The 25189-nt window shown below is 37.8% G+C and overlaps 2 protein-coding genes and 1 long non-coding RNA gene across 4 annotated transcripts in view; 1 reads left to right on the plus strand and 2 right to left on the minus strand.

Annotated features, from left to right (window-relative positions):
- The window catches only part of LOC141282293 (uncharacterized), a 30991-nt gene extending 7775 nt beyond the window's left edge, over positions 1-23216 (plus strand). Inside the window, exon 2 of the long non-coding RNA XR_012336814.1 lies at positions 22717-23216. This is a non-coding gene — a long non-coding RNA (uncharacterized lncRNA). The remainder of the gene's footprint in view (positions 1-22716) is intronic.
- Positions 1-25189, minus strand: part of LOC135744302 (tripartite motif-containing protein 16-like) — a 35597-nt gene that overhangs the window by 6543 nt on the left and 3865 nt on the right. The window contains exons 1-4 of one of the 2 annotated variants that reach the window (XM_065262332.2): positions 7508-8371; positions 7213-7308; positions 6894-7127; positions 6585-6738 (exon numbers count right to left, since the gene is read on the minus strand). The exons of the other annotated variant lie outside the window; for it this stretch is intronic. Of the exons in view, the coding sequence (XP_065118404.1) occupies positions 6585-6738; positions 6894-7127; positions 7213-7308; positions 7508-8098 (1075 nt within the window). The 5' untranslated portion in view covers positions 8099-8371. Of the gene's footprint in view, positions 1-6584; positions 6739-6893; positions 7128-7212; positions 7309-7507; positions 8372-25189 lie in introns of those variants that run through there. 2 annotated transcript variants of the gene reach the window in all.
- LOC135744300 (E3 ubiquitin/ISG15 ligase TRIM25-like) lies at positions 13484-22625 on the minus strand. Its single transcript, XM_065262329.2, has 6 exons — positions 21269-22625; positions 20974-21069; positions 20655-20888; positions 20346-20499; positions 20141-20197; positions 13484-14108 (listed from the first exon to the last, which is right to left on the minus strand). Exons 1-6 carry the CDS (start codon positions 21857-21859, stop codon positions 13573-13575), a joined length of 1668 nt encoding a protein of 555 aa, XP_065118401.1. The 5' UTR covers positions 21860-22625; the 3' UTR covers positions 13484-13572.

Consider the following 25189-nt stretch of genomic DNA (forward strand, 5'->3'; position numbering starts at 1 on the left):
CTTTATCGTTATTTGTGGACAAAAGAACAGCAACATCAATTGACTCGCTCTTATTTAAATTTATTTGGAAAAACAAAACGGAATATATCAAAAGGAAAACAATGATTAGAGACCATGCTGAGGGAGGCTTTAATGCTATTGATTTCACAACTCTCAATCAGGTGTTTAAAATCAACTGGGTCAAACAATGTATGCTTGGAGGAAATGCTCCCTGGTTTTTCATTCCAAATTTATTATTTAATCGATGTGGTGGTTTAAAGCTTTTGCTAAGTTGTAATTTTAAATGTAATAAGTTACCTATCCATTTATCAGATTTTCACAAGCAAGCACTGGATTCTTGGAAACTGGCTTTTAAACACAATTTTTCACCTCACAAATGCATTGTATGGAATAATCAATATATCCTATATAAAAACAGGACGGTATTTAATAAAGAATGTGTAGAAAAGAATATATTATGTATTTCAAAATTTTTAAACACTGACGGGACTCTAATTAGTTATGAAAAATTTAGTCAAGAAAACAGTATTAATATTACTCAAAGAGATTTTCTGAGAATAATTAAGGGTATTTCCCCTAAACTTCTACAGCTTATCAGATCATCCTTACAATACTCTCCTTTAAGGGAAGACATTCCTCGAATAATGATAGATGGTATTGACTTGTTAGATAAAAAATGCAATAATATTCATATCAGAAGAACATTACTCTCTATAAGTAGTATTTCTCCTAAAGCAGTGTCTTCATGGAAACGGTTATATCCTTCTGTATCTTTATCTAACATATGGTCTATTCATAATAAGTTTGTGATACCAAATAAAGTAAAAGAAATCCACCTTAAAATCCTTCATAATTTTTACCCCTGCAAGTTATTTTTATCTAAATTTATGGATATTCACCCAGAGTGCTCTTTTTGTGGTTCTGAAAATGAATCAGTGATTCATTTGTTTTTTAAATGTCACTTTACAACACCATTTTGGAATGAAATTTCAAGATTGATTTTTACATCCTTTAATAACCTTATTGAGTTCACTGAAGAAATGGTCCTGTTTTTGTCATGTAATACTGGTTCTGTTCCTTTAAACAATACTATTAATATCCTGTGCATGCTTGGAAAAGGTCATATTCATAAGTGTAAAGTTACAGCCTCTAAACCTAATTTTATTGCTTTTTGCTCAGAATTAAAAAGTTTAACTGATTCTCTTTGTAAATTAAAGAATAACAAAAAAGCAGTTAACCCCATTGCAATCCTGCTATATTTTGCAAAAACGCCTAAAAAAAACATACCCAAAGTAAATTGCATACTGTTCTTGAAGTATTTGGAGTATATGCATGATTTTGATGTCTTTTGAAAGGTAAGACTCTGAAATTTGTTCCTATACAGTCAGATTCACTTTAAGTCTTACTGTTATAAAGTAATAGAATTTTAAACACACTGAAAGAAAGGAAAAAAATATTCCGCCTACTTTTTTTTTTGTAAACAGTTGCCTGCAGATGACTAATAATGGGGAGCTTTTAGCTGGAAAACACATTCAGATCATAGCATGAAGCCTTACAAAGCTTTACCAAGCAAATTTGATTACAATATCTTAGAAAATGTGTCTTTTTCACATGTTTATCCAAGTTTATGTCTAGGCGGCCTTTTATAAAGGGCACTTGGAGACACCAAATGGCCCTTTGTAACCATTGACATAAAATGCTGTTTTTCTTGAATGCTTCAATGTACAATCATATTTTTGGGCTCTAATGAAAGGTTACACTTAGAGCTACTCTATTTCATGTCCAAATTTACTGTCAATAATTGCTGACACATAGTAAATGAAGCATAAACACTTTATAGTGTTGAAAAAACTAAATTCTTGAAACTATACTTGTAAAAATAAAGATACAAAACAAGTTCTATAGTAATAAAATACTTTTAATATTAGAAAAAACACAATCTAAATATATCAATGTATATAAAAAACTATTTAGAAATTTTACAATAATATTACAGGTTATTGGCAACATGCCACTCGTTATTACACTCACGGCTTTTCAAAAAGCACAAAGGCACATCACATGAAGAACATTTTACAGTTGTCTTTGCATGGCAGTGCCTGCACCTTAGACGACCTGTGGTGCTGTCTCCACTAATATGCCAAGGCTTGTGATGTGCTCTGTGTGAAGTGGGCGATGGAGCGGGCATGTCAGCAGCCGCTACCAGCAACTCACTAGTGTCTCACTAAATGCCTTCTGGTGCATTGGCACCTCCCCTTTACCTTTAGGTACATGCTTGTAAATCAGGAAGGCATTCACAATGGCAATGTCTAAGAAATGATAAAAAAGGCCTTTACCACTTCTGGGTTTTGTGGATCACTTTATAATAGCTGATTAGGGCATTGGAAAGGTCCACACCACCCATGCACCTGTATGGACAGATAAGACAACATTGAGGCACATATTTTTTTCATTTATAATCTATATTCTACTATTTTACTTGCATATGCTACTATTTTACTTGCATAAAGTAACGCAGAATCACACACAGACACACACGCAAATACGGGCACAAATACCTGTGCATGGGCGCATACAAACACACTCGTGCATGAGATCACAAAACACGCACAATATATCACAACACGCAGCAAAACATAGCTCTATTTTACTTGCATAAAGTAACGCAAAAGCACACACAGACACACACGCAAATACGGGCACAAATACCTGTGCATGGGCGCATACAAACACACTCGTGCATGAGATCACAAAACACGCACCCAAACAAAGCTCTATTTTACTTGCATAAAGTAACGCAAAAGCACACACAGACACACACGCAAATACGGGCACAAATACCTGTGCATGGGCGCATACAAACACACTCGTGCATGAGATCACAAAACACGCACCCAAACAAAGCTCTATTTTACTTGCATAAAGTAACGCAAAAGCACACACAGACACACACGCAAATACGGGCACAAATACCTGTGCATGAGCGCAAACAAACACACTCGTGCATGAGATCCCCAAACACGCACCCAAACACAAACCTCAGTACCAACAGTAAAATATGTTTTATAATACAATAAAACACTTACTTGTCGAGAGTGAAGTCTCCCCCATCCAAAATATCTCTTCCTGCTACCGAGTCGACGGCGGAAACGCTCTCTTCGTCTGAAACGTCTTCCTCCAACAAATCACTTTCACGCCTGGTACACTGCTCGACAACTTCTTCAAGTGAAAAGTTTCTTTTACTTGCTCTTTTCGACATTGTAAAACTTTTTAGACGCTCAATGCTTTCCTAGCACAGCATTAGCAGCATTAGCGCACGGCCCCGAGTCACCACTGGGATTTACGCACAGCGCGCAACCCAACGAATGATTGTTTGTGCACGGCCAATCGGGTTACAGGTTGAATCTTTCTAGTCAAGCGGCATGTCATTCTTTTCAGAATCTTATTGGCTATCAGATACGCCTGTCATTTGCAAACTCTGACGCGACAGGATCGATCTATTGTCAATCAAATAGAGGACGGTCCCATCCTCGCTCAAGGGCGTTCCTTGTGTATTTCTCCCTGTTGTCACCTATGAGAAGCACCTATTCGCTCAAGTGAGGTGTCAATCAAAAGGGCAGAGTTCAGCGGCCATTTTGACATCAACACATCTGCAATGTTTACAAGTGAAGAGACGCTACACGACGGAATGCGTCGGAGATTTGGTGGCTTTGTTGGCTATTTATAAATGATACTACTATGTTCCTTGGATGTTTATTGACTTATACATGTGCTGTGGACTAAATATTTCACTGAATTGGATTTACTGGACCCTTCAGAGTGTAACTACACCGTTTTTGTTGGAATTTTATGGATCTTTGGACTACAAGAAGGCGTCATAGGTCAGTTTTTTCATTTTCATACACATTTTGTAGCTGGTTTTTTGGTTGTTGGTTGTTTGACAAACACTCTGATTGCACTGACTGTGTTGACTGGATCTTAATATGGTTTACATCGTTCGAATCACAAGAATCTCAGCTTTTTAATGATATATGATATGTTTAGGTTTGTCTTTTTTAAGTTGTTGTATTTCCCAATGTTATCAACCAAAACACATGCAGTGTGCCGCCGGCGGTACAGCGGATTCGGATCAGGTTAAATCATACCAGATTTTAAATAAGGCTTTGAATTCATCTGTAATTTGAGATATAATATTTAGATGAACTTTACTACCCCCTACTTGAGTAAAAATATAACAATTATTTTATGTCTATGTATGTTTTTTCTTTATTTATTTTCTTTCTTTATTTTATTATTATTTGTTTATTTAATTCATTATTTTTACTTTATTATTTTTTATAACTGTAAATCCCTCATTTAAGAATGTTTGTTCTTTTTATTTTATAATACTATGTTATTGTATAATACTATTTGTATGTATAATACAAATGTTAATTGTTACTGACATAATGGTAATAAAAAAAAAAAAAAAAATGTCCTATTACATATTTTACAACATGATATTTACACGGTGTTGACAGTGCAGATACGTCACGTGCCCTTCAAAATTACATTTTATATAGATTGTTATCCATAAGAAATAAGGGTTGTTAATTTGAACAAATTATTATTTCACAATATTTATAAGAATTAGTAATTATTTTAAATACATTTTTAAATTATTTCAAAGCAAAAAAGATTTTTAAGTAAGCTCCGACAGAAATTACAAATGATTAAATCAAACACAGTTATTTTATGCATTTCAATATATAAATGTTGCCTACAGTATGCTTTAAGAAAAGGGGCAGGTTTTTTTTACTTCGATCTCGTCTTTCATTTAAAGGGTGTGAATATCTAGTAGACTTACTTAAATTAGGCCTTTACTAATACTACAGATTAATATAAAGGAAATGCACAATGTTACACGACCATGGCTCAGACAAATACTGTGCTATAGGGAATGTGGAGTTGACGTCACGCCGTGTGGCATTATGAGTAATCCGCCATATTTGCAGGATCGCCTCCTATCCCGCTGTATTTGAGTTAGTGTGTTGGAGGTTGTTTTTGTATTTTCTGTCGAGATTTTAATAAACTTCGATATGTTTGGTCAGTACTGCTCGATCAAGAACTGCCACAGCAGGTCACACGATCGTTCAGGGAGGAAACTGAACAACGGAATACGTTTTTTCAGCTTTTATTTGGGGGAAGCCAGTGGAGGAGCTGACGAAAAGACGCCGATCAGGAGAAAAAACCTTTACTTTTCAAAAAAATCCCTGCATCAGCTATAGAGTGTGTTTGCTGCATTTTCAGTCATTCAGTAATTTGTGATTAATAAAAGCAGAACCACTTAAATTGTCTTGTTTTTATGCTAACACTGTCAAACTAACTTGTAAATGTAAATTATGTAACGTTATTCATTCATTTCTGATCAACATAACCACAAGAGTTATAAAAATAAATCTTTAGACAATTTTGACGATTATAACAAATATTTTTTATTAAATGCAACTGCTCAAACTGCTTGTGACTCTTTGAAATAACATAACGTTAGCTGAATATTTAGCATTTTGTTTGTTTTAATAACTTGGCCAAGCACAGAAGAGCCATCTTATGAACATGTGTTGATTCATTGCACAGAATAAAACGGATATTTTTTTATAGATTCATTAAGATACGTATACATTGTAAGTAAATGGCATATATCTTTTAGCTGGTTTGCCAACCGTCATAAAACTCCGAAAGAAGAATGTCATCTTACTATGAGCTTAAAGGGATTTATAGCTCTTAAACTCCTGCAAAGTGTATGCACTCAATCCAAAAACAAGGTAATAATAACAGATATGTGAGCGGAGGTAGTGCGTCTGGATCCGTAATCCAGTCATGGGCTGCTAAATCACATGGATCTGTTGTTTATTTGTCCAAATAAAGTTTTTTGGCAGTAGCACTTAGTTTCTCCCGATAGGGTCCCTTCTCTTTTTCTTTCAAACTCCTAAATTTCTTCGGTTCTTCTTCAAGTTTACCTAGTTTTAGCTTAACACACCCACAATTAAATGGCATAGCGGTCGGCGGTGCCTCTAAACATGGCGCCCACGTCCCATAATGCAACACTGCGGTGACGTACATTAACAATCCCTATATTAAAATAAAACACTCAAAATATTATGCATTTCCATTTTAAATATTGTGATCATACAATCCCTTAAGAACGAGCGTCAAGATGATATATATAGCTCTCGATTCATTTTACGCATTCGGCTAACTGAAACACCAGAGTCAAAAAGGACACACAAAATCATTGTGTCATAATTAAATGAACATAGCAGCAGCACGCGTAAGTTACGCTCGGATCTGTAATGATCGATCGGTGACTTCAGTGCCACATGCCTCAATCCAACAGACCTAAGTTTTACTGACATGTGACAATGTACGAGCAACTAAACGGAGTGGTATGAGCCACTGGACAGCGGAAGTGCCACTCGACGAGCCACTGGTACGGGCCAATGGAAACCGGAAGTGCCACTAAACATAGTGGCACGTGCCAGTGGCTACTGTGCATAAGATGCCATGCCACTTTATGTTAAAACTGCTACTGGATGTTTCTTTACCTTTCTCAGATATCTTATCAATCTCTTCTTTACAGAAATCCTCCATCTTTTCTTTCAGTTTAGTGACAGATTTCATCACATCATCAAAAGAGAGACGAGAAGAGACAGTGATGTTGTCTGAAGATCCAGGAGATGAAGAGAGAGACTGAAAACTCTACATGAACACAACACAATGACAAAAACATCAAACCTACAATACACAACAATCAGATTTGTGTTGATTTAGACATGAATAAAACTCAATCCTATCTGATTAAAGTCAAGATGTATTTCTTGTAATGTATGTTGTAGTGTACAGTGTTGAGTTACCTGAAGGAAACTGATGTGATCTTTTGTTTGTGAAAGTTTCTCCATCTCATCATTTCTCCTCCTCAGATCATCAATCTCCTGCTTCAGTTTCTTCAAGAGATCTTCAGCTCGACTCACTGCAGTCTTTTCCTGATCTCTGATCAGTTGTATCACCTCAGATCGTCTTCTCTCAATGGATCGGATCAGTTGAGTAAAGATCCTCTCAGTGTCATCCACTGCTGTCTGTGCAGAGATCTGTTAACAAACATTAAAATCAGACTGAAACTCAATCTCAAACACTTCTTCCAGTATTTATGTTTCTCTATTCATCAAAACTCACCGTGTGAATCTTCACAGCCTCTCTTAGATCCTGAAGCTTCTTCTCTTTCTCCTGGATTCTCTGATGGAGTTTTCTCTGCTTGTCCTCCAGTAATCTCTGTTCAACAGATTCATAACAGATAACTCAACTGGTCAGGTAAGGTTTAAGTGAGTAATCTTCTAAACTAATTTCTGTTTTACAGTCAATCTGTCATTTCTTCTGCTCTTGTGCGCCCTCATGTGGCCACGCGGCACTAAGCAGCAGCTTCACTTATGCTTTATATTTATATTTCATATATTTGTTCATTTGTTCATACCTGTTTCTCAGTTCTCTCTGCTGCAGCTGATACAGTGTCGTGATTTTTATGTTCATCCATCGCACACAGATAACAAATACATCTCTGATCAGTGCGACAGTAAACCTCGATGAGTTTGTCATGTTGAGAGCAGATCATCTCCTGAAGTCGTCCTGTCACATCAATCACTTTGTGTCGTCTACCTGATTGAAGTTCTTCATGTCTTTCAAAGTGAGTTTGACAGTAAGAGTTCAGACACACCAGACAGGACTTGACAGCTTTGTGTTTTCTCTCAGTACAGACGTCACACTCCACATCTTCAGGTCCAGCAGAACTGACAGCAGATCGATCAGTCTGAAGTTTTGTCTTCTTTAGCATCTCCACCATCTGAGCAAACACCACATTTTTATTTAAATCAGGTCTTGTATTGAAGGTCTGTCTGCACTGAGGGCAGCTGTAGTTTCTCTTCTGATCATCTTGATTCCAGCAGTTTGTAATACAGCTCATACAGTAACTGTGTCCACAGGGAATGGTCACTGGATCCTTCAGTAAATCCAGACAGATTGAACAGATAAACTGATCCTGAGACACTGAAAGAGTCGCTTCCGCCATTTTACTGACTGCACAAATACAGTGACGCGTTCAAAAACTCTTCAGTAGTTTCGGTTTCTCTTCTCAATAAATGTTTCCGTGGTTGATAAACGTAAGCAAAGTAGTTTAGTGGTCGTTCACTAAATGTCCACTAGGTGTCAGTGTTACAAACTGCGCCCAAAACATCATGAAGAGTTTGGTTCCAAAACGCTATAAATCCATTTAATAATTTTCGGTTTTCTATACCAGGAAAGTGACAAGATGATAACCACAATTTTCTGTTACAAACTTTCACATAGCAACCCTAACCTGAACATATTTAATAAAGTGCATAAATAATCTTGTAGTAATTCACTTATTATTAATATAACATGTGTATGTATGTACGAAAAAACAATGTGTGACAGCTGATCTCTAAAATATCTCAGTGATTATTCTGGAAAAAGCAGTCCAATCCAATCAAATGAAGAACAAACAAGTTATTAGTCATCCTGCTATTAAACTCTGGTGAGCTATTCCTGAGCAATAAACATTCACTGTCCTCCTATTAGGAGCTGAAGAAACTGGGTTTGGGTCCAGATATAAACCTTCATGTTGCTGAAATTCCTGTGGAGTATCAAGCGGTCCAGACTCTTCTACCGTCACTATAGAAACAGCATCTCCCACATGTAGCGTAACAATATTCATTTGATAATAAATGTTTACTTTGTTTAAATTAGTTCTTTTTTCTTCAAGCATACAATAATATTATACAAATACTCAAAGGTGAAATAGGTAGTTTATAGCAGTGGTTCTCAAACTTTTCAGCGTGCGGCCCCCCTTGTGTACAGTGCATTTCTTCGCGGCCCCCCCAAAGAAAATCTATGACAAATTTGTTCTTAAATGTAAAATTTTAATTAAACAAAACATATAAAATTAAAAGTAGTGCTGTTGGTTTGTAGCCTTGTATATTTTTTTGGTTTAATTACACAGAATTCATGATAAATTCATGTATTTTATAAAATGTCATAAAGCTGGGGCCCCCCTGGCACCATCTCACAGCCCCCAGTTTGAGAACCACTGGTTTATAGGAAGTAAAATATTTTCCATATCCCACTTTAATGTTCATAGCCAACTAAATGTTATACTATAAAAAACATCATATAATTCATAATTAAAATATGTGACCCTGAAACACAAAACCAGTCATAAAGGTCATTTTTTGAAATTAAGATTTATACATCATCTGAAAGCTGAATAAATCATAGTAAAGGATTGGACAACATTTGGATCGAGATACAACTATTTGAAAATCTGAAGGTGCAAAAAATCTAAATATTGAAAAAAATCATCTTTAAAGTTGTCCAAATGAAGTCCTTAGCAACACATATTACTAAAGATAAATACATTTTTGATATATTAACAGTAGGAAATTAAAAAAATATCTTCATGAAACATGATCTTATATACTAATGACTTTTGGCATCAAAATCTATAATTTTGACTCATTTATTGTATTGTTGGCTATTGCTACAAATATATTTGTGTGACTTATGACTGGTTTTGTGGTCCAGGGTCAAAAGTAACAATCCAATGATTTTTCTGTTTTTAAGTTAGTGGTCCACGTTGGAGTTTCTGGACTGGCCACCACGGTAACACTTGAACAGTGTGGTCATAACCACGGTTATCTTCATCTTGACAACAGCAGATTCTGTCCTAAGTCCCTGTCATAGACATGGATGTTGTGTGTCGGAGAGTAAACTTATCTCTGGGCTTGGGGTCACTGTGTCTGTGTCAAAGGATGCAGGTATGGATATCATTACAACGCTTGTATATGTTTTTATCTGCCTGAACTATGTAGCAAGACTTTTGTCTACAGAGACAGCACACTTATCATACTTGAACTTTTAATTTGCTGATTTTTATCTGTGGCACAAAAAACTCGACTTTTAATTTATTTCAATAGAGTTTGGTGTTAAAGGTGCTGTGTGTAGATTTTAGTGGCGAGAATGCAAATCGCAACCAACGGCTCATTCCATAGCTCACCCCTCTCTTTCTAAATACATAGAGAAGCTATGGTAGCCACCACAGGACAAACATATCATCATCTGAGACAATGTAGTGACAAAATGCGTGACAAACCTGTAGACAGGTAATGAAGGTGACTTCCACGTAAGGGGACCTGCGGTGTATTTAGATTAAAACGACTCATTTTAACCCCATCAGACTGGAGGGGTCCACTGGAATGGACCGATCAACTAAATGCTGATCAACCAATCAAAATGAGGCACACTGATTAAACACCTGAAAGATCAGGTCTGAAGGGGATAAGATAATGAAAACAATACAGTTCATGGTCTTTATACACCACTGATAATATAATTATGTAGATTATTAGGGCTGCAACTATTGATTATTATATTATATTATTATCAGTTAATTGGTCGATTATTTTTTCGATCAGATAAAAACATAAATATTACTCAAATTAGAAGTGCAAAAGCCACACAGTACTACAGAGCTTTACTATTATAATCTTTTTGATATAGATTTTTAAGCCTTAGATAAAAACGTTTGTGCTTAAATATCAAAATGTCTTTAAATTTTAAAACATAAATATACCAAACTAATTTAGTCTTTAGAGATGTGCTGGTAAATATATTTTACCCCAGATTAATAAACTCATTTTAATCTTCAACTTTAGACCTTGATGATCATTAAGTCATTATGATATCAAAGTGATATACATGCGTTGTTACCCCTTACTTTAAAACATGTTGGTTCAACAACACCGTTGATGATGTCACGTGGGAGGTGTTCAAATCAATTTATTGTCAGATTATTGCTGTAAATAACGTAAATTGCATCGGAAGACTGATTTTATTATTGTTATTTAGTCCTAGCTCTGTTGTTTTATCTCAAGATATGTCATAAATGCGCAAGATCCCTCTTACGTCACTCCTCCTAGGCATTCCCAAGGGTCTTAAAGGAAAACACCACAGTTTTTCAATATTTTACTATGTTCTTACCTCAACTTGATGAATAAATACATCCTATATTTTTTCAGTGCGTGCACTTCATCTTTGTACAGCACACCGTGAATGTGTTAGCATTTAGCCTAGCCCCATTCATTCCTTAGGATCCAAACAGGGATTATTTTAAAAACCACCAAACACTTCCATGTTTTCCCTATTTAAAGACTGTTACATGAGTAGTTACATGATTAAGTATGGTGGCACAAAATAAAACATGGCAATTTTTTTAAGTGGATAAAAAATGAGAAATATATCATATGGCGGAAGAGCACTTAGTTTGCAACACTTCAACCTTGGCTCGCAGTAACATCATCACTCCCCCTCTCACTGAATTTGAGCGAGTTCACAGGAGTGATGATGTTACTGCGGCAGAGGTCCAAGTGCTGCAAACTAAGTGCTCTTCCGCCATAAAAAATCGCCACGTTTTATACACAGTGACTCGACTTGAGACTCATCCTCGAAAGACTTCAGACTCTACTTGGACTCGAGCTGCAGGACTCGTGAACAATGTTTATTTTTAGGAAAACGTCTGATGAGCTCGCTGTTATTCCCCTCCCTCCATTACCTGCCCATGACGTAACACATGACGTACTACCTATCTGCTCCGCGCGCGGCCACACATAGACCCTTTTACTAGAGGTGTTTCTCAGTGTCAAGGATACTTCCTTTGCAGGACTGGTCCTTCCAAGTTACTTCCTTCAGAGGCTAAGCAAGGCTCCTCTTTAGAATTTAGAGAACATGTAAATGGAACAGGCTAGCAAGTGCACATCATTGCGTTATTCATTGTTAAGTCAGTGAAAAGGTGTGCTTTTGCACTGCGTGCATAGGATTGTGGGTGATTTCAGAGCGCGACTCAGTCAGTCCTTGGTTGAAAATCCAAGGATCCTCAACATTGGATGACGTAGCTTCTTCAAAATTCTGGCTTCCGAGGATCCTTCCTTGACATTTGAGAACACCTACTGTTTGTACACAACGATGACGTGGCAACATTTGCGTGCACATTTTTGCAACGGAAGTATGGCAAGAATCAGCAGTGAAGCAGCACAGACAGAGAAAGTTTTTTTAAAAAGTTGATTTATCAACTTTTTCAACACAGCTCCCAGATCCGTGTACTATAGTGGAGTGGATAGAAGACGTTAGTAGATGGCCAAAAATAAAGTTGCCAGATACATATATATGTATATTAGTATATTATATTAGTGCAACCAAACGCAACAACCAGACGTTTTGATGCTGGGAAAACGTTTTAATAAACTTTCTGAGTTGCTAACACGTTAGAACCAATGGGGAACAACAACAATTCCGTTGCCAAAATGCGCGCATGCTATTTGATCACGTGGGCTGTAAAAGGGTCTATTAGGGGGCAGCGAAAAAAAAATTTGAGGACTCAGGACAAACATGTCGACTGCACCGACCGGCCTCTGCTGTGCCATTCATAGTCAGCTCTGGGTTTAGAAACGTACTAAACGATGGCTCAAAACAAAAGCGCTCAATGCAAAATATGCGGCCTCAAGATAAAAGATTCTGGATCAACCACATCTAATTTTATCAGGGATCTGAAAGCGCATCCTGACAGGTCAGTAAACTTGTTTAACATTAACGCAGCATTGACCATTTAATGTTACCGTTAGCTTGCTTCTTGGTTTAGCTACGAGCTAATGTTACGTGAGGTTAACTCCGACTGTATTCCTTATGAAATATAAATGAGCGTTTGATTAACCCTTGTATGGTGTTTTCAAAAAAAGGGGAAATAAGTTTTTAAAATGTGAAAATTTTAGGTCCTGTATACCTTTACTGTGTCCTCATCCTGTAAGTGCCTGCTGTTATTGTGTGTGTGTTCTTGTACATGGTTTATGAGGACACAAACGTGTATGACACAGATATTACAACGAGACTTGACTTGGACTCAAGCTCAAAGACTTGTGAGCATCTCTGCCCAATGGCCATTCAAATTAGTCTAAAAGTATCCCAATGACTATTCACAGCCTAAATAGAAATACCAACAACTAATTACCCAAATCCTTCAATTTCTAACCAACAGAAAAACATCAGCCTACAGATCAAGAAACGCTGCGGTATGAGCAACACTGCCTTGCTTTCAAACTGATTGTGTGATAAGAAGCGGCACCTGATAAACGTGCAGCTTGTGCTGTATGAAGACTTTATGCGTCGTATGAAGCAGTTGTGTGTCCACGTGGTGTGGAAGCATGTGACGTCACAAACCAACTAATCAATATGAAATTTGTTGAAAACAAATTTTATTATTGATTTTTTTTTTGCAATTATTTAGTCAAGACTGTTTCACGACAACTTTATTGCACATCTGTTATTTAAATCACAGTCTACAAACTAAAGTTAGACAGACAATGTAGAAAGAAATCTATAACAAATATGAATTATAATTTATCTTTTAATTTGTCAAATTATATAAACTGGTTTAGGTGACACTTGTGTATATAATCCAGTTTAAGCATGAATATTTTATAATGTTAGATCACATAGTTTTACTGTTGAGTCACAATTTAATCCAAACCCAAGATAGAGAGGTTTAGTGAATGTGGTGTTGACTCTGTGGATGAGGGTCATTGTGTCAGAGACGCTGTAGAAGGACAGAGATCCTGAACTGTGATCCACATAAACTCCTATTCTAGAAGATCTGAGCACTACAGGGAGATTTGTCTTTATCTTATTGTGCCAGAATGAACATCCGGAGGAAGAACAGATCAAACTCCAGGACTGATCATTAAGTCCAAATGCACACTCATCACCTTTTCCCTCCCTGCTGATGCTCTTATATGACACTGATATAAACACACCATAATCCCCACTCCATTCAATTTCCCAGTAACAGCGTCCACACAAACTCTCTCTACACAACACCTGAGGAAAAACTTTAAATCTGTCTGGATGTTCAGGAAAATGCTGATATGTGTCAGTGTAAGTAGCCGCTGTGTTTTCCTCATACAAATGGATACGTCTGTGTGCTGTGTTTGGATCCAGAGAGAAGAGCCTGAAATCTGAGGAAGATAAAAACATCATATTTTAATGTACATTAGTTTATAATATTTGTTTGCATGTTTCTATAATGATTCATTTGATAATCTGAGGTCAGGTTAGTGTATATACAGCATCTATACACTGATCATTTAAAGAGATGAAGTAAATAACATTGATTATATTATTACAGTCAGATATATTAGACAACAAGTCAACAGTCAGTTCCCTTTCAGTCGGTCACTACGATGTCACGTCGTGAACGACGAATTGGGAATGTGTCTCACGGGACCAATCTACTTTGAGAAACTTCTAAAACGCCAATGAACTTGGCATGCAGGTATTTGCATCTGCCGGCACCGTCCGCGTATTTAATAAGAGGCAGGTGCGGTAACCAAATCAGCTTTTTTTGGCTTCGAAAGCTGGCAGCAATCTGGCGGGCGACCTGGAGGTGGAGGGGACTGCTCTTTGAGAGATGGTTTTATAACCCTACGTCCTCCCTCTCCTCTTTTGCCAGCGGATGTGTGAGCGGGATAATAATTACACTGACATGCTGCCTCACATTCACCCCATGGTCAGACCCAGCATTTCTCAGGGCAGGTGTACCACTGAGACAGGTCTCCAGCCATGCCATTGTGGGTACAGATGCCTCTTTCACAGGGTGGGGAGCCACATGTAGCGAGCTGGTCTGGACATCACCCCAGCTGCACTGGCATATAAATTGCCTAGAGTTGTGGGCTGTATAGCTTGCTCTCGTCAGTTTCAGCAGCGAGTTGCGAGGCAAAGATCTATAAGTTCACACCCCCAACATTGCGACTGTTGCGCATATCAATCGCCAAGGCGGTTTGCGCTCTCGTCACCTGTCGCATCTCGCCCGTCATCTCCTCCTTTGGAGTCAGAAGAATCTGAGGTCTGTTCGTGCCATTCACATCCCGGGATAGCTCAACACAGCGGCAGATGCTCTTTCACAAGCAGTGCAGCCCTAGGGGCGATTCCACCCGTAGTCGGTTCAGCTGATTTGGAAACGTTTTGGCAGAGCACAGATAGATCTGTTTGACAACCCATTTTCGCATGTTTTATTCACTAACCGAGGGCACGCTCGTGTGGATGCACTGGCACACAGCTGGCCGCGGGGTCTGCACAAATAAGCGTTTCAGACCTTGTGCAAAGTCAGGGAGGACGAGGAGTGCATTCTTTTAGTTGCTCCGTATTGGACCACCAGGAGTTGGTTTCTGGAGCTCATGCTCCTCGTGACAGATTCCCTTGAAAGAGGACCTTCTTTCTCAAGCAAGGGGCACATAAAGGCACCCGCACCCTGATCTGTGGAACCTCCATGTGTGGTCTCTAGACTGGGTGCGGAGGTTCTAGGTGATTTACCCCAAGCAGAATCTAACACCATTGCCACAGCGCGAGCACTGTCTTTGAGACAGGCATATACCCTGAAATGGAACCTGTTTGTTGACTGGTGCACTTCTCAACGAGATGACCCCTGAGAATGCTCGATCAGAGTTGTGCTTTTATATCTCCAGCACCGCTTGGAGAAGAGGCTGTCACCATCTACTATTAAAGTAGATTTCGCGTTGATATCCACACCATACACCGATAGACGGTAGATCAGTGGGTCAGCATGACCTGGTCATTAGGTTTTTAAGAACAGGTCTTTGTCTGATAGGGTGGTGAGCAGAAAAAAAAGCTGTCACCAAGCATAGAATGTCTCATTGGGTTGTAGACACAATAGCCCTGGCTTACAAGAAACAGGGCACTGCTTGCCCCTTTTGTTAAGAGCCCATTCAACCAGAAGTGTGGCATCATCTTGGGCATTGGCTTGTGGTTCCTCGCTGACAGACATTTGTAGAGCTGCTGGCAGAGCGACACCTAATAAGTTCACTAGATTTTACAGTGTTCGTATCGAGCCGGTATTCTCAGATCAGTGAGAACACCCAGGAATGGCTCCTGTGTCAGCTTGCAGCCTTCTTTTCGGTGCTGCACGACTGCACCATTATAATAATAATAATAATAATTCATTACATTTATATAGCGCTTTTCTCAGTACTCAAAGCGCTTTACATATGAATGGGGGAATTTCCTCAACCACCACCAATGTGGAGAATCCTCCTGGATGATGCGACGGCAGCCATATTGCGCCAGAACGCCCACCACACACCAGCTTATTACTGGAGAAGAGATTTAGAGAGTGATTTAGCCAATTAGTATGAGGTATGATTAGTAGGCCAATGGGCAAGTTTGGCCAGGATGCCGGGGCACACCCCTACTCTTTTCGAAGGACATCCCGGGATTTTTAATGACCACGGAGAGTCAGGATCTCGGTTTAACGTCTCATTCGAAGGACGGTGCTTTTTGACAGTATAGTGTCCCCATCACTATACTGGGGTGTTAGGACCCACACAGACCACAGGGTGAGCACCCCCTGCTGGTCTCACTAACACCACTACCAGCAGCAACCTGGTTTTTCCCAGGTGGTCTCCCATCCAAGTACTGACCAGGCTCAGCCCTGCTTAGCTTCAGTGGGCAAGCTGTCTTGGGCTACAGGGTGATTATGAAAGGCTGTTAGTGCAAAAATGTCACAAAAACTGTTTTTTGTACTTCTCCACCGCTTGGTGACCGATTTTGCGGACCATTGGCTGTCAGCCTCTCACTAGATGTGTCCTTGAGAACCTGGGTGGGGCTAGCATCCACATTGCGTCCCCCTTGAGTTTAATTTTTACCACGTTTCCCTTAGGGGAGCTCACTCTGCGCCTCTCTAGTATGAGATAGTACTAAGAGAGTTCATGTTATGACCTTGAGTCTTTAAACCATCACCTTAGTGGTAGACCCCTAGAGGGTACTCTTTCCGCAAGCTAAACGTACTCGTCTCCTCCTAATTTTTTGTGATCCTTTGTGTTCGCAGCAATGCATGATTCAAAAACAAACAGATAGTCCGGGCTAGGATTGTGCCGGTGATCAGTAATACAGTACACCATGGTAGTAAAACTGCACGGTAGCGTTATATTCAAATTACAGTGCAAAGACGTGCATCATTTTTTTTCCTTTGAGCGGTTCAAATGATTCCGCCTCGTTCGCGCGAATTGAGCGCGATACATGCGCATGGTGCTTTTTGTGCATTCTGCGTTTGACGTGAATTGCCGGCTGACGCCCTGCCTGGAGTCACTCATTCAACCTGAAGGAATGCTTGATATTGTCCGTAAGCAATCATCCAGAGCTATACAACACAAGTTCTTATTTCTATAGAGGAGACAGGAATAAAAAGGACCTCGTTTGGAAGAGTGTCAGTGAGGACATTGGGCAACCTGGTAAGTTGTAATACACATTTCACTTTTGTTTTGAATCACGTGACATTTATCGACCCGCGCTGTTTATTTTCCCCCTATAGTAAGGTTACCAAATACAAATCTGTAACTCTCTCAATAAATGCACAATCAACATCAGTCATCTTGCAAACAGACAACCGCATAGCACTTGCCCCTCCCACAAGAAGCGGATTTTGCCTATGACGCATAACAAATGCTTGCTTTTTTCGCACGTCAACACGCGCAAATGCATTCAAGCTGTTCAAGCGGCAAACTAGGCTTGGTAGACGCGATTTTGACGCCTGAAACGCAATTGGTGTAAATGCAGCATAAAAGAGTCAAATATGGAAGTGTTTTGGCTTCGTGAAAAAACAAAGAGGGAGTGCTGGTGATAGACAATTTCCCTATGTGTAGAATATGTGGACGGAAAGGGTCAGAAAAATACACTAACTTTATGCATCTTCAAAACAATCATCCACACTTCACGGAGATAAAGGTAAGATACATGGCATCATATTTCATATCTTGTGTCTATATAATAACAGTTAAGTGTCCGCTTAGCAATGCTAAGGTCTGCTAGCTAACATTACACTAATGTTTAGTTTATCTAATATTATTACGCCTATTAAGCTTACGTTATATTAGCTATCCTACCACTTGCTATGGTAAAACATATATTATTAATTATAGCTGAGCCTGACGGGTAACGTTAAGTTAATTACTTAATAAATAGACTACAATTAATGTTAGTGCAAAACGCAGCTGCTAGAGTTCTTATCAGGTCACACAAGTTTGATCATATAACCTAAATTCCAGTATTTTTACACTGGTAAGTTATCTTTTTACAAAAAAATAATGATTTTAATCTTCTAAATTGTGTTTTATTTATATTTTAATTGAGTACATAATGTATATTTTCATTGAATTTTAAATGCGTTATGTGAAGTGAGTTAAGTGATGTGTCACTGTCTGACTGTCAGTAATAATGACCATTTAAATATGTTACGTAATTTATTTGACTATGTATGTTAAATATACAGTACAGTGGATACAAATGGGCATCTTTAGCTGTATGTGTTCTTTTACTAAAATGAAAGGAACATATATTTATGTATCATATGTAATCATACTGTAAGAGCCACATAGGAATAATTTCATTTAAAATAATAATTTAGTTAAATTAATAAGAAAATATTTCATTAAAATTCATAAGATATTTTTGCTTTAAAATGCATATTTAGTAATGTTTAAATCTGATAACATTTAGTTATTTTGAGCTTCCAGTCAGATCGCACTACGTCATTATGCATGCGATTGAATGTGTTCAGTTTGAAGTTAGATATGATGGAAGCAATACAGTTTTTTGACCATGTCTACTATGTAACAGCTTTTATTTATGTTTTGGAAGTAAACATTTAAAACGAAGATCGTGGTTTGCTCGTGTTTCAAATACTGGTTAAATTTGACTGACTTCAAAAGGTGGTACAGAAGAATAAGAAGCAAATAGGTGCCATTATACATACAAACAAGCAAAAAAGACAAACTATCAGTAAGCTTTACCTTCTTTTTATTCTCTTTAATTGTCTAAAATGCATCTTTAAGGCATGAAGTAATATTTTTCTGCTCTGTTTTACAGAGTATCCAAGCATCTAGCAGTGCTGCTGCTGGCTCATTTTCACCCGAAGTCATACAGTCAACGGTCAAAGTGGCTTTCCAACGTCAGGCTGCATATGGACTGATGATATTTTGCAATTTAATCATTTAAACCATTAAAGTTGACTGCTTTTGCAGTTTGGATTTTATCCTGTTTGAATCTGTTTGGTTCAGTTTACATGTTTCCACTGGGTATTGTTTTATTTATATCATTTTAACAAGTTTAAGTTATTAAAGCGTAACTAAACCCCTGGTCAGAGCCTGACTCCGCCCACTGGCAATATTTGAAAAATGCAAGAAAAGTGGGCAGACCCCAACGGAGACCGAGGGGACGAACTAAGTGTGTGGGGAGATCGTAACAAGGGCGTGGTGAGCTTCAACCTGCTTACGTCACAAGTCATATTTTGGACCCAACATCCAATAGGAAAATTCAACTGCAGTAGCCACCGTTCAACCTGAAGAGGGCAGCACTCAGACGTTTTTACACCATATATTGTAGTATTGAAACACTTTATATCCAAATGTCAAAAAACTTACTAAAATCAATGAACAGCACTAATAAAGCATCATTCTTACAGATCATTAACTAAAAAAAGTTTGTTTAGGGTTTAGTTACTCTTTAAACCTTTTATGTACACTATAACAATGACCGTCTACCATAATAAAACCTTCATAAATCACAGCAACATGAAAATTTAACACCAGCACAAGGCTAATCCACGCAACTGCGCAGTAGCAACCCGCACAATGCTGTGAAGCCGACCACACCTCACATCACTGAGCCTGAGCCACTATGGTTTAAAAGGATGACGTGATTTGGGATTCACATTCGTAGGATGAAAATACAGTCAGTCAGATCATAACATTTAATTCAGAATTCTAGTGTCTCTAAATGATATGAATGGTATGAAGTCAATAGGTGATGATTTAATGTTTATTTTGTTGGTGAAAGGATGCAAAGATTTGTCCTTTGGTTTACCCAATACTTTGACATGCATAAAAACAGTCCTTAAGGAATTTAATATTGTATTATAGTGTATCATATGATCTCAATGTAATGAATGAGAAAATAATAATAATAAAATGTGTCTTACACTGTAGGAACTCCTCTCTGATCTTGGGTTCATTGAAAATAATTTCAGTGAATGAAACTAAAGAAAATAAAGTGACATCATCAGATTAAATCTCATATAAAATCATCATTTTAATCTGCTCTGTATTTCTTCTGTTATATTTGATGTTACTGTAAGACTCATTTCTGAGAGTAAATCACAGTCTTAGTTCCAGATGTTTCTTTACCTTTCTCAGATATCTTTTCAATCTCTTCTTTACAGAAATCCTCCATCTTTTCTTTCAGTTTAGTGACAGATTTCATCACATCATCAAAAGAGAGACGAGAAGAGACAGTGATGTTGTCTGAAGATCCAGGAGATGAAGAGAGAGACTGAAAACTCTACATGAACACAACACAATGACAAAAACATCAAACCTACAATACACAACAATCAGATTTGTGTTGATTTAGACATGAATAAAACTCAATCCTATCTGATTAAAGTCAAGATGTATTTCTTGTAATGTATGTTGTAGTGTACAGTGTTGAGTTACCTGAAGGAAACTGATGTGATCTTTTGTTTGTGAAAGTTTCTCCATCTCATCATTTCTCCTCCTCAGATCATCAATCTCCTGCTTCAGTTTCTTCAAGAGATCTTCAGCTCGACTCACTGCAGTCTTTTCCTGATCTCTGATCAGTTGTATCACCTCAGTTCGTCTTCTTTCAATGGATCGGATCAGTTGAGTAAAAATCCTCTCAGTGTCGTCCACTGCTGTCTGTGCAGAGATCTGTTAACAAACATTAAAATCAGACTGAAACTCAATCTCAAACACTTCTTCCAGTATTTATGTTTCTCTATTCATCAAAACTCACCGTGTGAATCTTCACAGCCTCTCTTAGATCCTGAAGCTTCTTCTCTTTCTCCTGGATTCTCTGATGGAGTTTTCTCTGCTTGTCCTCCAGTAATCTCTGTTCAACAGATTCATAACAGATAACTCAACTGGTCAGGTAAGGTTTGAGTGGGTAATCTTCTAAACTAATCTCTGTTTTACAGTCGAGCTGTCATTTTTTCTGCTCTTGTGCGCCCTCATGTGGCCACGCGGCACTAAGCAGCCACTTCACTTATGCTTTATATTTATATTTCATATATTTGTTCATTCGTTCATACCTGTTTCTCAGTTCTCTCTGCTGCAGCTGATACAGTGTCGTGGTTTTTATGTTCATCCACCAAACAAAGCAAACAAATACATCTCTGATCAGTGCGACAGTAAACCTCGATGAGTTTGTCATGTTGAGAGCAGATCATCTCCTGAAGTCTTCCTGTCACATCAATCACTTTGTGTCGTCTACCTGATTGAAGTTCTTCATGTCTTTCAAAGTGAGTTTGACAGTAAGAGTTCAGACACATCAGACAGGACTTGATAGCTTTGTATTTTCTCTCAGTACAGACGTCACACTCCACATCTTCAGGTCCAGCAGAACTGAGAGCAGATCGATCAGTCTGAAGTTTTGTCTTCTTCAGCATCTCCACCATCTGAGCAAACACCACATTTTTATTTAAATCAGGTCTTGTATTGAAGGTCTGTCTGCACTGAGGGCAGCTGTAGTTTCTCTTCTGATCATCTTGATTCCAGCAGTTTGTAATACAGCTCATACAGTAACTGTGTCCACAGGGAATGGTCACTGGATCCTTCAGTAAATCCAGACATATTGAACAGATGAACTGATCCTGAATCACTGAAAGATTCACTTCTGCCATTTTACTGACTGCACAAATACAGTCACGCGTTCAAAAACTCTTCAGTAGTTTCGGGGTGCTTCTCAATTCTTTTAACTTCTTGTGCATCCTCGTTTCCTCTCGCGTCTCGTCTTCTTCGTTTCTGTTTAATGGCGGTTGGCTACTCTTTGCTACAGTGGCTAAACAGCTTTTGGTGCATTTCTGCCACCTACTGGAATGGTGTGAATACCTGGGTAGGAGGATGGGAAAATACTACTAACGTTAGCTACCAAAAAGGGGCAAAACAAACAAATAAATAAAATAAATATATATTTTTAATTTTTAAATACATTTTTAATAAAGTTTCTGAGAGATCAGAGTGTTTTCTGTGTCTCTGTATAACAGTGAAGAAGCCTCAGGCAGTGCAACAGCGCCACAGAAGGGATTTAACAGGAACATCAACGCTCCTGTAAGGAAAAACACTCAGACTGATCCAAAGACTGTCAGGGAAAAGAGCTAAAAAAGTAAGCAGATGATTTGGTTCTAGTTGCTCTGAACACGGCTTACAGCAGAACCTGAACATGCTTGAACAATACAGTCATATCCTGACAGTCAACATTAATAAAACTGGAAAAAAATCACCTTCTAGAAAAGATCCAGATCCCAAGGAACACAACACCTTATAAACATTAGAAACTAATCACATAACTCACACATCACACTACAATTACCTGGGTTTAAAAATCACACCTACAGGAAATTGAACCCTGCAGTGAATAAACTGAGAGATAAATTAAGGAGGGTCTTTTATGCCATAAAGCATCAAAGTCCAATAGAGATCACTGTCAGAATTTGGATCAAAATATTGTAATCAGTGATTAAAGCATTTGCCGTGTGAGGTCCATTAACAAATACAAACCAAGATTTGACCAAATAGGAAAAAATCTAGTTGAGATCCTTCATACTGAACTTTGTAAAAACATCTTTCAACAAATAATGCATGCAGAGATGAATTGCGAAAATATCCCAAGTAATAAAAGTACAAAAACGGCCAATCAAATTCTGGAAACTAAAATGCAATGTTATTGATCCCTGAAGAGAGATTACAAAAATGGTAAACTATCTGTATACATCTTGAGCAGATCCAGAGTCAGTGGACACAAGCTCACTATAGAGACGAGCAGACACAGAAAAACAAGACTGTCAGGAGGAGAAGTTGTGTCCGCATTCTGACCAAAACCAAATCCAGACAGAGCTGCACAAAGTACACAGATATACAGACACTCTTCAACCAAAATATAAACTGCATAAACAAGACGTTTGAAAGCCTATCAAACAATGAGAAACTGATTGTTGTTTCCAGAAGATAATGTGTAAGCCAGTGTGCAACAACATTATACCATTGTAAAGACTGAGAAAACATTTAGGTGAGATCACAAAAAAGAACCCCCCCCCCCAAAAAAAAACCCCAAACAAGTCTCTTATGCTTATTAAGCCTGAATTTATTTGACAAAAAATCCATATTAGACCATTATAATGATTTCTAAAGGATTTTTGATCAAATAAATGCAGGCTTGATGAGTATCAGGATTCTTCAAAATGTTATTACCTTGCATGCATGTCTGCTTCTGACCAAACAAAAGGTTTATTTATGTTTGTATATGATATAGTTTGTATAAATTTCCCTAAATTTCCAAATAATATCCAGAAATTACTGTTAAGTTTCCAATTTCGAATATTTCCAAAATTTTCCAGATTAAGTTCCCATGGAAAGTTTTTGCACCTTTGCAACCCTAATCTGAACATAAATACATAAATAATCTTGTAATAATTCAGTGATCATTGCGCAGCTTTTTAATATATCATGTGTATGTATGAAAAACAATGTGTGACAGCTGATCTCTGAAATATCTCATTTGATAATAAATGTTTACTGTATGTTTCAATGAGTTCTTTTTGCAAACACCATAATATAATACAATTACTCAAAGGTGAAATAGGTCGTTTATAGTAGGTAAAATCTTTTCCATATCCCACTTTAATGTTCATAGCCAACTAAATGATATACTATAAAAAACAATTATTTTTATAAAAACGACTTATTTTACCCCCTTCAGAACCTGCGTCCGCTGGAATGGACTGCTCAACTAAATGCTGATCAACCAATCAAAATGAGGCACACTGATTAAACACCTGAAAGATCAGGTCTGACGGGGATAAGATAATGAAAACAATACAGTTCATGGTCTTTATACACCACTGATAATATAATTATGTAGATTATTAGGGCTGCAACTAATGATTTATTATATTATATTATTATCAGTTAATTGGTCGATTATTTTTTCGACTAATCAGATAAAAACATATATTACTCAAATTTGAAGTGCAAAAGCCACACAGTACTACAGCGTTTACAAATATATTTTTTTGATATACAGTTTTTTAAGCCTTAAGTAAAAACGTAAATATCAAAACATCTTTAAATTTCAAAACATAAATATACAAAACTAATTTAGTCTTTAGGTATGTGCTGATAAATATATTATATTCCAGATTAATCAACTAATTTTAATCTTCAACTTTAGACCTTGATAATCATTATGATATCAAAGTGATATACACTTACCTAAAGAATTAATAGGAACACCATATTAATACTGTGTTTGACCCCCTTTCGCCTTCAGAACTGCCTTAATTCTACGTGGTATTGATTCAACAAGGTGCTTAAAGCATTCTTTAGAAATGTTGGCCCATATTGATAGGATAGCATCTTGCAGTTGATGGAGATTTGTGGGATGCACATCCAGGGCACGAAGCTCCCGTTCCACCACATCTCAAAGATGCTCTTTTGGGTTGAGATCTGGTGACTGTGGGGGCCTTTTTAGTACAGTGAACTCTTGTTGTCCATCCGCCTCAAGGTTGTGCGTGTTGTGGCTTCACAAATGCTTTGCTGCATACCTCGGTTGTAACGAGTGGTTATTTCAGTCAAAGTTGCTCTTCTATCAGCTTGAATCAGTCGACCCATTCTCCTCTGACCTCTACCATCAACAAGGCATTTTCGCCCACAGGACTGCCGCATACTGGATGTTTTTCCCTTTTCACACCATTCTTTCTAAACCCTAGAAATGGTTGTGCGTGAAAATCCCAGTAACTGAGTAGATTGTGAAATACTCAGACCGGCACGTCTGACACCAACAACCATGCCACGCTCAAAGTTGCTTAAATCACCTTTCTTTCCCATTCTGACATTCAGTTTGGAGTTCAGGAGATTGTCTTGACCAGGACCACAGCCCTAAATGCATTGAAGCAACTGTCATGTGATTGGTTGATTAGATAATTGCATTAATGAGAAATTAAACAGGTGTTCCT

Source organism: Paramisgurnus dabryanus, chromosome 6 (assembly GCF_030506205.2).
Source record: "Paramisgurnus dabryanus chromosome 6, PD_genome_1.1, whole genome shotgun sequence".
In the NCBI taxonomy this organism is placed as follows: Eukaryota; Metazoa; Chordata; class Actinopteri; order Cypriniformes; family Cobitidae; genus Paramisgurnus; species Paramisgurnus dabryanus.

Bases quoted from the DNA above. Each gene is read 5' to 3' on its own strand.
- LOC135744300 (XM_065262329.2), bottom strand. From the start codon at position 21,859: ATGGCAGAAGTGAATCTTTCAGTGATTCAGGATCAGTTCATCTGTTCA. The intron at 21,070-21,268 runs GTATGAACGAAT...TCTGTTGAACAG, and splicing joins CAGAGAGAACTGAGAAACAG to AGATTACTGGAGGACAAGCA. The intron at 14,109-20,140 runs GTAAGACACATT...TATCTTCCTCAG, and splicing joins CAGAGAGGAGTTCCTACAGT to ATTTCAGGCTCTTCTCTCTG.